Source organism: Rutidosis leptorrhynchoides, chromosome 10, assembly GCF_046630445.1.
Source record: "Rutidosis leptorrhynchoides isolate AG116_Rl617_1_P2 chromosome 10, CSIRO_AGI_Rlap_v1, whole genome shotgun sequence".
Lineage (NCBI taxonomy): Eukaryota > Viridiplantae > Streptophyta > Magnoliopsida > Asterales > Asteraceae > Rutidosis > Rutidosis leptorrhynchoides.
In genome coordinates, this window is record NC_092342.1 from 354,301,886 (window position 1) to 354,316,163 (window position 14,278).

General features: G+C 35.5%; 1 protein-coding gene across 1 annotated transcript; it reads right to left on the reverse strand.

Annotated features, from left to right (window-relative positions):
- Nucleotides 1–232: 232 nt before the first annotated feature.
- On the reverse strand, nt 233–13,962 carry LOC139871510 (uncharacterized). Its single transcript, XM_071859211.1, has 2 exons — nt 13,603–13,962; nt 233–496 (listed from the first exon to the last, which is right to left on the reverse strand). The coding sequence occupies exons 1-2, from the start codon at nt 13,960–13,962 to the stop codon at nt 233–235; spliced, it is 624 nt and encodes a 207-aa protein (XP_071715312.1).
- Between the last annotated feature and the right edge of the window lie 316 nt (nt 13,963–14,278).

Here is a 14,278-nt window from a genome sequence, read left to right on the forward strand (position 1 = left end):
CTGGTGTATCGTTGATGGGTCCAACTATGTCTATTCCCCATTTTACGAACGGCCACGTAGATGTGACAGAGATTAGTTCTTGTTTGGGCAGCCTCAGGACATTTGAGTAGATTTGACAAGACTCACAGGTTTGCAGCACCATCGTGGTGTCATGGTGCATTGTAGGCCAATAGTACCCTAATCTCATAATTTTGGAGACTACTGACCTTGGACCCGCGTGTAGACCACATATTCATTCGTGCATCTCTTGGATTATGACAGTTGCTTGCTTTGGCCCCACACATCGAAGCCATGGGGTGAGAAAGGACCTTCGGTATAGTGCTCCATTCATCATTTTGTACGAAGGTGCCTTTATCCTTATCTTCCTTGCTTCGTTTCTATCCTCTGGTAATTTCCCTGTCTCAAGATATGCTTGTAGCGGAGTCATCCATGCTACCTCATCTTCTTGTATGAGGTCATTGACTTCTTCCTTTAGGATTGATTTCTTTTCTAGCACCTGAAATGTCCCGTTCTTATTGATTAAAAACGTTCCATATTAATTGATTTCGTTGCGAGGTTTTGACCTCTATATGAGACGTTTTTCAAAGACTGCATTCATTTTAAAACAAACCATAACCTTTATTTCATCAATAAAGGTTTAAAAAGCTTTACGTAGATTATCAAATAATGATAATCTAAAATATCCTGTTTACACACGACCATTACTTAATGGTTTACAATACAAATATGTTACAACAAAATAAGTTTCTTGAATGCAGTTTTTACACAATATTATACAAGTATGGACTCCAAATCTCGTCCTTATTTAAGTATGCGACAGCGGAAGCTCTTAATAATCACCTGAGAATAAACATGCTTAAAACGTCAACAAAAATATTGGTGAGTTATAGGTTTAACCTATATATATCAAATCATAATAATAGACCACAAGAATTCATATTTCAATACACATCCCATACATAGAGATAAAAATCATTCATATGGTGAACACCTGGTAACCGACATTAACAAGATGCATATATAAGAATATCCCCATCATTCCGGGACACCCTTCGGATATGATATAAATTTCGAAGTACTAAAGCATCCGGTACTTTGGATGGGGTTTGTTAGGCCCAATAGATCTATCTTTAGGATTCGCGTCAATTAGGGTGTCTGTTCCCTAATTCTTAGATTACCAGACTTAATAAAAAGGGGCATATTCGATTTCGATAATTCAACCATAGAATGTAGTTTCACGTACTTGTGTCTATTTTGTAAATCATTTATAAAACCTGCATGTATTCTCATCCCAAAAATATTAGATTTTAAAAGTGGGACTATAACTCACTTTCACAGATTTTTACTTCGTCGGGAAGTAAGGCTTGGCCACTGGTTGATTCACGAACCTATAACAATATATACATATATATCAAAGTATGTTTAAAATATATTTACAACACTTTTAATATATTTTGATGTTTTAAGTTTATTAAGTCAGCTGTCCTCGTTAGTAACCTACAACTAGTTGTCCACAGTTAGATGTACAGAAATAAATCGATAAATATTATCTTGAATCAATCCACGACCCAGTGTATACGTATCTCAGTATTGATCACAACTCAAACTATATATATTTTGGAATCAACCTCAACCCTGTATAACTAACTCCAACATTCACATATAGAGTGTCTATGGTTGTTCCGAAATATATATAGATGTGTCGACATGATAGGTCGAAACATTGTATATGTGTCTATGGTATCTCAAGATTACATAATATACAATACAAGTTGATTAAGTTATGGTTGGAATAGATTTGTTACCAATTTTCACGTAGCTAAAATGAGAAAAATTATCCAATCTTGTTTTACCCATAACTTCTTCATTTTAAATCCGTTTTGAGTGAATCAAATTGCTATGGTTTCATATTGAACTCTATTTTATGAATATAAACAGAAAAAGTATAGGTTTATAGTCGGAAAAATAAGTTACAAGTCATTTTTGTAAAGGTAGTCATTTCAGTCGAAAGAACGACGTCTAGATGACCATTTTAGAAAACATACTTCCACTTTGAGTTTAACCATAATTTTTGGATATAGTTTCATGTTCATAATAAAAATCATTTTTTCAGAATAACAACTTTTAAATCAAAGTTTATCATAGTTTTTAATTAACTAACCCAAAACAGCCCGCGGTGTTACTACGACGGCGTAAATCCGGTTTTACGGTGTTTTTCGTGTTTCCAGGTTTTATATCATTAAGTTAGCATATCATGTAGATATAGAACATGTGTTTAGTTGATTTTAAAAGTCAAGTTAGAAGGATTAACTTTTGTTTGCGAACAAGTTTAGAATTAACTAAACTATGTTCTAGTGATTACAAGTTTAAACCTTCGAATAAGATAGCTTTATATGTATGAATTGAATGATGTTATGAACATCATTACTACCTTAAGTTCCTTGGATAAACCTACTGGAAAAGAGAAAAATGGATCTAGCTTCAACGGATCCTTGGATGGCTCGAAGTTCTTGAAGCAGAATCATGACACGAAAACAAGTTCAAGTAAGATCATCACTTGAAATAAGATTGTTATAGTTATAGAAATTGAACCAAAGTTTGAATATGATTATTACCTTGTATTAGAATGATAACCTACTGTAAGAAACAAAGATTTCTTGAGGTTGGATGATCACCTTACAAGATTGGAAGTGAGCTAGCAAACTTGAAAGTATTCTTGATTTTATGTAACTAGAACTTGTAGAATTTATGAAGAACACTTAGAACTTGAAGATACAACATAAGAGAGATCAATTAGATGAATAAAATTGAATAATGAAAGTGTTTGTAGGTGTTTTTGGTCGTTGGTGTATGGATTAGATATAAAGGATATGTAATTTTGTTTTCATGTAAATAAGTCATGAATGATTACTCATATTTTTGTAATTTTATGAGATATTTCATGCTAGTTGCCAAATGATGGTTCCCACATGTGTTAGGTGACTCACATGGGCTGCTAAGAGCTGATCATTGGAGTGTATATACCAATAGTACATACATCTAAAAGCTGTGTATTGTACGAGTACGAATACGGGTGCATACGAGTAGAATTGTTGATGAAACTGAACGAGGATGTAATTGTAAGAATTTTTGTTAAGTAGAAGTATTTTGATAAGTGTATTGAAGTCTTTCAAAAGTGTATAAATACATATTAAAACACTACATGTATATACATTTTAACTGAGTCGTTAAGTCATCGTTAGTCGTTACATGTAAGTGTTGTTTTGAAACCTTTAGGTTAACGATCTTGTTAAATGTTGTTAACTCAATGTTTATAATATCAAATGAGATTTTAAATTATTATATTATCATGATATTATCATGTATGAATATCTCTTAATATGATATATATACATTAAATGTCTTTACAACGATAATCGTTACATATATGTCTCGTTTAAAAATCATTAAGTTAGTAGTCTTGTTTTTACATATGTAGTTCATTGTTAATATACTTAATGATATGTTTACTTATCATAGTATCATGTTAACTATATATATATATCCATATATATGTCATCATATAGTTTTTACAAGTTTTAACGTTCGTGAATCACCGGTCAACTTGGGTGGTCAATTGTCTATATGAAACATATTTCAATTAATCAAGTCTTAACAAGTTTGATTGCTTAACATGTTGGAAACATTTAATCATGTAAATATCAATCTCAATTAATATATATAAACATGGAAAAGTTCAGGTCACTACAGTACCTACCCGTTAAATAAATTTCGTCCCGAAATTTTAAGCTGTTGAAGGTGTTGACGAATCTTCTGGAAATAGATGCGGGTATTTCTTCTTCATCTGATCTTCACGCTCCCAGGTGAACTCGGGTCCTCTACGAGCATTCCATCGAACCTTAACAATTGGTATCTTGTTTTGCTTAAGTCTTTTAACCTCACGATCCATTATTTCGACGGGTTCTTCGATGAATTGGAGTTTTTCGTTGATTTGGATTTCATCTAACGGAATAGTGAGATCTTCTTTAGCAAAACATTTCTTCAAATTCGAGACGTGGAAAGTGTTATGTACAGCCGCGAGTTGTTGAGGTAACTCAAGTCGGTAAGCTACTGGTCCGACACGATCAATAATTTTGAATGGTCCAATATACCTTGGATTTAATTTCCCTCGTTTACCAAATCGAACAACGCCTTTCCAAGGTGCAACTTTAAGCATGACCATCTCTCCAATTTCAAATTCTATATCTTTTCTTTTAATGTCAGCGTAGCTCTTTTGTCGACTTTGGGCGGTTTTCAACCGTTGTTGAATCTGGATGATCTTCTCGGTAGTTTCTTGTATAATCTCCGGACCCGTAATCTGTCTATCTCCCACTTCACTCCAACAAATTGGAGACCTGCACTTTCTACCATAAAGTGCTTTAAACGGCGCCATCTCAATGCTTGAATGGTAGCTGTTGTTGTAGGAAAATTCTGCTAACGGTAGATGTCGATCCCAACTGTTTCCGAAATCAATAACACATGCTCGTAGCATGTCTTCAAGCGTTTGTATTGTCCTTTCGTTCTGCCCATCAGTTTGTAGATGATAGGCAGTACTCATGTCTAGACGAGTTCCTAATGCTTGCTGTAATATCTGCCAGAATCTTGAAATAAATCTGCCATCCCTATCAGAGATAATAGAGATTGGTATTCCATGTCTGGAGACGACTTCCTTCAAATACAGTCGTGCTAACTTCTCCATCTTGTCATCTTCTCTTATTGGCAGGAAGTGTGCTGATTTGGTGAGACGATCAACTATTACCCAAATAGTATCAAAACCACTTGCAGTCCTTGGCAATTTAGTGATGAAATCCATGGTAATGTTTTCCCATTTCCATTCCGGGATTTCAGGTTGTTGAAGTAGACCTGATGGTTTCGGATGCTCAGCTTTGACCTTAGAACACGTCAAACATTCTCCTACGTATTTAGCAACATCGACTTTCATACCCGGCCACCAAAAATGTTTCTTAAGATCCTTGTACATCTTCCCCGTTCCAGGATGTATTGAGTATCTGGTTTTATGAGCTTCTCTAAGTACCATTTCTCTCATATCTCCAAATTTTGGTACCCAAATTCTTTCAGCCCTATACCGGGTTCCGTCTTCCCGAATATTAAGATGCTTCTCTGATCCTTTGGGTATTTCATCCTTTAAATTTCCCACTTTTAAAACTCCTTGTTGCGCCTCCTTTATTTGAGTAGTAAGGTTATTGTGAATCATTATATTCATAGATTTTACTCGAATGGGTTCTCTGTCCTTTCTGCTCAAGGCGTCGGCTACCACATTTGCCTTCCCAGGGTGGTAACGAATCTCAAAGTCGTAATCATTCAACAATTCAATCCACCTACGCTGCCTCATATTCAGTTGTTTCTGATTAAATATGTGCTGAAGACTTTTGTGGTCGGTATATATAATACTTTTAACCCCATATAAGTAGTGCCTCCAAGTCTTTAATGCAAAAACAACCGCGCCTAATTCCAAATCATGCGTCGTATAATTTTGTCCGTGAATCTTCAATTGTCTAGACGCATAAGCAATCACCTTCGTTCGTTGCATTAATACACAACCGAGACCTTGCTTTGATGCGTCACAATAAATCACAAAATCATCATTCCCTTCAGGCAATGACAATATAGGTGCCGTAGTTAGCTTTTTCTTCAATAACTGAAACGCTTTCTCTTGTTCATCCTTCCATTCAAATTTCTTCCCTTTATGCGTTAATGCAGTCAAGGGTTTTGCTATTCTGGAAAAGTCTTGGATGAACCTTCTGTAGTAACCAGCTAGTCCTAAAAACTGGCGTATGTGTTTCGGACTTTTCGGGGTTTCCCACTTTTCAACAGTTTCTATCTTTGCCGGATCCACCTTAATACCTTCTTTGTTCACTATGTGACCGAGGAATTGAACTTCTTCCAACCAAAATGCACACTTTGAAAACTTAGCGTACAATTCTTCCTTTCTCAATACTTCTAACACCTTTCTCAAATGTTCACCGTGTTCTTGGTCATTCTTTGAGTAAATAAGTATGTCATCAATGAAAACAATGACAAACTTGTCAAGGTATGGTCCACACACTCGGTTCATAAGGTCCATGAACACAGCTGGTGCATTAGTTAAACCAAACGGCATGACCATAAACTCGTAATGACTGTAACGTGTTCTGAAAGCAGTCCTTGGAATATCATCTTCTTTCACCCGCATTTGATGATACCCGGAACGTAAGTCAATCTTTGAATAAACAGACGAGCCTTGTAGTTGATCAAATAAGTCGTCGATTCTCGGTAGTGGGTAGCGGTTCTTAATGGTAAGTTTGTTCAACTCTCGGTAGTCGATACACAACCTGAATGTACCATCTTTCTTCTTGACAAACAAAACAGGAGCTCCCCACGGTGATGTGCTTGGTCGAATGAAACCACGCTCTAAAAGTTCTTGTAATTGGCTTTGCAGTTCTTTCATCTCGTTGGGTGCGAGTCTGTAAGGAGCACGAGCTATTGGTGCAGCTCCTGGTACAAGATCTATTTGAAATTCAACGGATCGATGTGGGGGTAATCCCGGTAATTCTTTCGGAAATACATCGGGAAATTCTTTTACGACGGGAACATCATTGATGCTCTTTTCTTCAGTTTGTACTTTCTCGACGTGTGCTAGAACAGCATAGCAACCTTTTCTTATTAGTTTTTGTGCCTTCAAATTACTAGTAAGATGTAGCTTCGTGTTGCCCTTTTCTCCGTACACCATTAAGGGTTTTCCTTTTTCTCGTATAATGCGAATTGCATTTTTGTAACAAATGATCTCTGCTTTCACTTCTTTCAACCAGTCCATACCGATTATCACATCAAAACTCCCTAACTCTACTGGTATCAAATCAATCTTAAATGTTTCGCTAACCAGTTTAATTTCTCGATTTCGACCTATATTATCTGCTGAAATTAATTTACCATTTGCTAATTCGAGTAAAAATTTACTATCCAAAGGCGTCAATGGACAACTTAATTTAGCACAAAAATCTCAACTCATATAGCTTCTATCCGCACCCGAATCAAATAAAACGTAAGAAGATTTATTGTCAATAAGAAACGTACCCGTAACAAGCTCCGGGTCTTCCTGTGCCTCTGCCGCATTAATATTGAAAACTCTTCTGCGGCCTTGTCCATTCGTGTTCTCCTGGTTCGGGCAATTTCTAATAATGTGGCCCGGTTTTCCACATTTATAACAAACTACATTGGCATAACTTGCTCCGACACTACTTGCTCCGCCATTACTCGTTCCGACACCATTTGTTCCTTTCGTTCTATTAACCCCTGGTCCGTAGACCTCACACTTTGCCGCGCTATGACCATTTCTTTTACACTTGTTGCAAAATTTGGTGCAGAACCCCGAGTGATACTTTTCACACCTTTGGCATAGCTGCTTCTGATTGTTGTTGTTGTTGCAGTTATTATTGTTGTTGGGATGATTGTTGTAGTTGCTGTTGTTGTTGTTGTTGTTATTGTTGTTGGGCCGTTTGTTGTAGTTGCGATTGATGTTGCGATTGTTGGGAAAATTGTTGCGATTATTGTTGTAATTGCTGTTGTTGTTGTATTGGTGATTCTTATCACCGTTTTCCTCCCACTTTCTTTTGACTTGCTTCACATTGGCCTCTTCAGCAGTCTGTTCTTTAATTCTTTCTTCAATCTGGTTCACTAGTTTGTGAGCCATTCTACATGCCTGTTGTATGGAGGCGGGCTCGTGTGAACTTATATCTTCTTGGATTCTTTCCGGTAATCCTTTCACAAACGCGTCGATCTTCTCTTCCTCATCTTCGAATGCTCCCGGACACAATAGGCACAATTCTGTGAATCGTCTTTCGTACGTGGTAATATCAAATCCTTGGGTTCGTAAACCTCTAAGTTCTGTCTTGAGCTTATTGACCTCGGTTCTAGGACGGTACTTCTCGTTCATCAAGTGCTTGAATGCTGACCACGGTAGTGCGTACGCATCATCTTGTCCCACTTGCTCTAGATAGGTATTCCACCATGTTAACGCAGAACCTGTGAAGTTATGCGTAGCGTACTTCACTTTGTCCTCTTCAGTACACTTACTTATGGCAAACACCGATTCGACCTTCTCGGTCCACCGTTTCAATCCGATCGGTCCTTCGGTTCCATCAAATTCCAAAGGTTTGCAGGCAGTGAATTCTTTGTAGGTGCATCCTACACGATTTCCTGTACTGCCAGATCCAAGGTTATTGTTGGTATGTAGCGCAGCCTGTACTGCGGCTATGTTTGAAGCTAGAAAAGTACGGAATTCCTCTTCATTCATATTCACGGTGTGTCAGGTAGTCGGTGCCATTTCCTTCAAAATAGTCAAATGGAACAAGTTAATCATACAGAATATTAAGAGTAGTTAATAGTATTTCGTAGCATAATATGAACTCATTTATAAAAACTTTTTCTTCATATTAGCGTTTTATAAGTTTAAATTCGGGTAGTACCTACCCGTTAAGTTCATACTTAGTAGCTAATATACAATTCAACTACTACAATTCTATATGAAAAACTGATTGCAATAATATTTCGCGTTCAAACTTTTATACAATATTTTACAAACTTACAATACCGCTTATTTTACATAAAGCATGAAATATAGCACACAATAACTTTGATACAAGATAGTTGTGAAGATAATTCTAGCTAGTACACAAGTCGTTCAGCAAAGGCAATAAAGACACGTAATTCATACGTCCAGAAACAAGTCATGCATTCTGGTTTTACTAGGACTACTTCCCATCCTTGGTCTTGTAGAACATAACCGTTATGGCCGTTGATAAGACAGCGTCTTGTAATGTCGTCAAAGGGACGAGGGTTACGTAATGACCAACAGTCTCGTAATAACCTAAAAACCTCATTTCTTACCCCAATTACCGACTCCGTCACTTGTGGGAATGTTTTGTTTAATAGTTGTAGCCCGATGTTCTTGTTCTCACTTTGGTGAGAAGCGAACATTACTAATCCGTAAGCATAACATGCTTCTTTATGTTGCATGTTAGCCGCTTTTTCTAAATCACGAAGTCCTATATTCGGATATACTGAGTCAAAATAATTTCTTAACCCGTTGCGTAAAATAGCATTTGGGTTCCCCGCAATATATGCGTCAAAGTAAACACATCGTAACTTATCGATTTCCCAATGTGATATCCCCCATCTTCCGAACGAAAGCCTTTTATAAACCAAGGCATTCTTGGAACGTTCTTCGAATGTCTTACAAACTGATCTCGCCTTAAATAGTTGTGCCGAGGAATTCTGACCGAATCTAGACAAGATTTCATCAATCATGTCTCCGGGTAGGTGTCTTAAAATATTGGGTTGTCTATCCATTTTATGTTTTTATACTGTAAAATAGACAAGAGTTAGATTCATAAAAAAAATACTTATTAATACAAGCAATTTTTACATATATCATAAAGCATAAGCACACTATATTACATATATTACACCACACGAATACAACTATCTTATTCCGACTCGCTCATTTCTTCTTCTTCGGTTTTGGTTCGTTTTGCCAAGTTTCTAGGGATATATGATGTTTCCCTAATACGAGCCGTCGTTTTCCACATTGGTTTAGAAAAACCTGGTGGTTTAGAGGTTCCCGGGTCATTGTTACAACTTAAGGACTTCGGGGGTTGACGATACATATAAAGTTCATCGGGGTTGGAATTAGATTTCTCTATTTTTATGCCCTTTCCCTTATTATTTTCTTTTACCTTTTTAAATTCAGTTGGGGTAATTTCTATAACATCATCGGAATTCTCGTCGGAATCCGATTCATCGGAGAATTGGTAATCCTCCCAATATTTTGCTTCCTTAGCGGAAACACCATTGACCATAATTAACCTTGGTCGGTTGGTTGAGGATTTTCTTTTACTTAACCGTTTTATTATTTCCCCCACCGGTTCTATTTCTTCACCCGGTTCCGATTCTTCTTCCGGTTCCGATTCTTCTTCCGGTTCCGACTCTTCTTCCGGTTCCTCTTCGGGAACTTGTGAATCAGTCCACGAATCATTCCAATTTACATTTGACTCTTCATTATTATTAGGTGAGTCAATGGGACTTGTTCTAGAGGTAGACATCTATCACATAATATCAAACACGTTAAGAGATTAATATATCACATAATATTCATATGTTAAAAATATATAGTTTCCAACAAAAATGTTAAGCAATCATTTTTAAAGAAAACACGGTCGAAGTCCAGACTCACTAATGCATCCTAACAAACTCGATAAGACACACTAATGCAAATTTTCTGGTTCTCTAAGACTAACGCTCGGATACCAACTGAAATGTCCCGTTCTTATTGATTAAAAACGTTCCATATTAATTGATTTCGTTGCGAGGTTTTGACCTCTATATGAGACGTTTTTCAAAGACTGCATTTATTTTAAAACAAACCATAACCTTTATTTCATCATTAAAGGTTTAAAAAGCTTTACGTAGATTATCAAATAATGATAATCTAAAATATCCTGTTTACACACGACCATTACTTAATGGTTTACAATACAAATATGTTACAACAAAATAAGTTTCTTGAATGCAGTTTTTACACATTATCATACAAGTATGGACTCCAAATCTCGTCCTTATTTAAGTATGCGACAGCGGAAGCTCTTAATAATCACCTGAGAATAAACATGCTTAAAACGTCAACAAAAATGTTGGTGAGTTATAGGTTTAACCTATATATATCAAATCATAATAATAGACCACAAGATTTCATATTTCAATACACATCCCATACATAGAGATAAAAATCATTCATATGGTGAACACCTGGTAACCGACATTAACAAGATGCATATATAAGAATATCCCCATCATTCCGGGACACCCTTCGGATATGATATAAATTTCGAAGTACTAAAGCATCCGGTACTTTAGATGGGGTTTGTTAGGCCCAATAGATCTATCTTTAGGATTCGCGTCAATTAGGGTGTCTGTTCCCTAATTCTTAGATTACCAGACTTAATAAAAAGGGGCATATTCGATTTCGATAATTCAACCATAGAATGTAGTTTCACGTACTTGTGTCTATTTTGTAAATCATTTATAAAACCTGCATGTATTCTCATCCCAAAAATATTACATTTTAAAAGTGGGACTATAACTCACTTTCACAGATTTTTACTTCGTCGGGAAGTAAGGCTTGGCCACTGGTTGATTCACGAACCTATAACAATATATACATATATATCAAAGTATGTTTAAAATATATTTACAACACTTTTAATATATTTTGATGTTTTAAGTTTATTAAGTCAGCTGTCCTCATTAGTAACCTACAACTAGTTGTCCACAGTTAGATGTACAGAAATAAATCGATAAATATTATCTTGAATCAATCCACGACCCAGTGTATACGTATCTCAGTATTGATCACAACTCAAACTATATATATTTTGGAATCAACCTCAACCCTGTATAGCTAACTCCAACATTCACATATAGAGTGTCTATGGTTGTTCCGAAATATATATAGATGTGTCGACATGATAGGTCGAAACATTGTATACGTGTCTATGGTATCTCAAGATTACATAATATACAATACAAGTTGATTAAGTTATGGTTGGAATAGATTTGTTACCAATTTTCACGTAGCTAAAATGAGAAAAATTATCCAATCTTGTTTTACCCATAACTTCTTCATTTTAAATCCGTTTTGAGTGAATCAAATTGCTATGGTTTCATATTGAACTATATTTTATGAATCTAAACATAAAAAGTATAGGTTTATAGTCGGAAAAATAAGTTACAAGTCGTTTTTGTAAAGGTAGTCATTTCAGTCGAAAGAACGACGTCTAGATGACCATTTTAGAAAACATACTTCCACTTTGAGTTTAACCATAATTTTTGGATATAGTTTCATGTTCATAATAAAAATCATTTTTTCAGAATAACAACTTTTAAATCAAAGTTTATCATAGCTTTTAATTAACTAACCCAAAACAGCCCGCGGTGTTACTACGACGGCGTAAATCCGGTTTTACGGTGTTTTTCGTGTTTCCAGGTTTTATATCATTAAGTTAGCATATCATGTAGATATAGAACATGTGTTTAGTTGATTTTAAAAGTCAAGTTAGAAGGATTAACTTTTGTTTGCGAACAAGTTTAGAATTAACTAAACTATGTTCTAGTGATTACAAGTTTAAACCTTCGAATAAGATAGCTTTATATGTATGAATTGAATGATGTTATGAACATCATTACTACCTTAAGTTCCTTGGATAAACCTACTGGAAAATAGAAAAATGGATCTACCTTCAACGGATCCTTGGATGGCTCGAAGTTCTTGAAGCAGAATCATGACATGAAAACAAGTTCAAGTAAGATCATCAGTTGAAATAAGATTGTTATAGTTATAGAAATTGAACCAAAGTTTGAATATGATTATTACCTTGTATTAGAATGATAACCTACTGTAAGAAATAAAGATTTCTTGAGGTTGGATGATCACCTTACAAGATTGGAAGTGAGCTAGCAAACTTGAAAGTATTCTTGATTTTATGTAACTAGAACTTGTAGAATTTATGAAGAACACTTAGAACTTGAAGATAGAACTTAAGAGAGATCAATTAGATGAAGAAAATTGAAGAATGAAAGTGTTTGTAGGTGTTTTTGGTCGTTGCTGTATGGATTAGATATAAAGGATATGTAATTTTGTTTTCATGTAAATAAGTCATGAATGATTACTCATATTTTTGTAATTTTATGAGATATTTCATGCTAGTTGCCAAATGATGATTCCCACATGTGTTAGGTGACTCACATGGGCTGCTAAGAGCTGATCATTGGAGTGTATATACCAATAGTACATACATCTAAAAGCTGTGTATTGTACGAGTACGAATACGGGTGCATACGAGTAGAATTGTTGATGAAACTGAACGAGGATGTAATTGTAAGCATTTTTGTTAAGTAGAAGTATTTTGATAAGTGTATTGAAGTCTTTCAAAAGTGTATAAATACATATTAAAACACTACATGTGTATACATTTTAACTGAGTCGTTAAGTCATCGTTAGTCGTTACATGTAAGTATTGTTTTGAAACCTTTAGGTTAACGATCTTGTTAAATGTTGTTAACCCAATGTTTATAATATCAAATGAGATTTTAAATTATTATATTATCATGATATTATCATGTATGAATATCTCTTAATATGATATATATACATTAAATGTCTTTACAACGATAATCGTTACATATATGTCTCGTTTAAAAATCATTAAGTTAGTAGTCTTGTTTTTACATATGTAGTTCATTGTTAATATACTTAATGATATGTTTACTTATCATAGTATCATGTTAACTATATATATATCCATATATATGTCATCATATAGTTTTTACAAGTTTTAACGTTCGTGAATCACCGGTCAACTTGGGTGGTCAATTGTCTATATGAAACATATTTCAATTAATCAAGTCTTAACAAGTTTGATTGCTTAACATGTTGGAAACATTTAATCATGTAAATATCAATCTCAATTAATATATATAAACATGGAAAAGTTCGGGTCACTACAGCACCTCCACCAAGACTTCTTTTGCGAGGTGCTCAAATGTCAGCGAAGCAAGCTTGCTCAGTGCGTCTGCCTTCTTATTTTGACTTCTTCGGACATGCTCGATATCAAAACTTTTAAAGCTTTCGATCAGTTCTTTTGCTTTTGACAAGTATTGTTGGATGGTGGGTTGCTTTGCTTCAAAGGTGCCCTTGATCTGGTTAGACACTAGCTGTGAGTCAACAAAGGCTCGGAGATGAAGGATTTTTAATTCATTCGCCATTCTCAATCCTGCTAGTAGAGCTTCGTACTCTGCTTCGTTGCTGGTTGTATTGAATTCGAAACAAAGTGCATAAGTGAACTCTTTTCCTTCAGGATTTACTAACATTAGACCAGCACCTGATCCATTGGAGCTTGACGCACCGTCGGTGTACAACTTTCACTCTTCATTTTCGATCTTTGGGGTGATAACTTGGGTTGATTTCTTCACGTCTTCTTCATTTACACTATCTGTTTCGGCGATGAAATCTGCTAGAACTTGTCCTTTGAGTGCATGCCTAACCCGGAACTCAATGTCATGCTCTCCTAACTCAATGGCCCATTTGGCCATTCTCTCCGATTTTTCAGGTTTCGAGAGCACTTGCCTGATTGGTTTGTTAGTAAGTACCACTATCTGATGTGCTTGGAAGTATCTTCGGAGTTTC

What these genes read in the sequence shown, in the direction of transcription:
- LOC139871510 (XM_071859211.1), bottom strand. Translation starts at nt 13,962, where the DNA reads ATGTTAGTAAATCCTGAAGGAAAAGAGTTCACTTATGCACTTTGTTTC. An exon ending in CAAAAGAAGTCTTGGTGGAG is followed by an intron (nt 497 to 13,602) that starts GTGCTGTAGTGA and finishes GGGACATTTCAG; the next exon opens with GTGCTAGAAAAGAAATCAAT.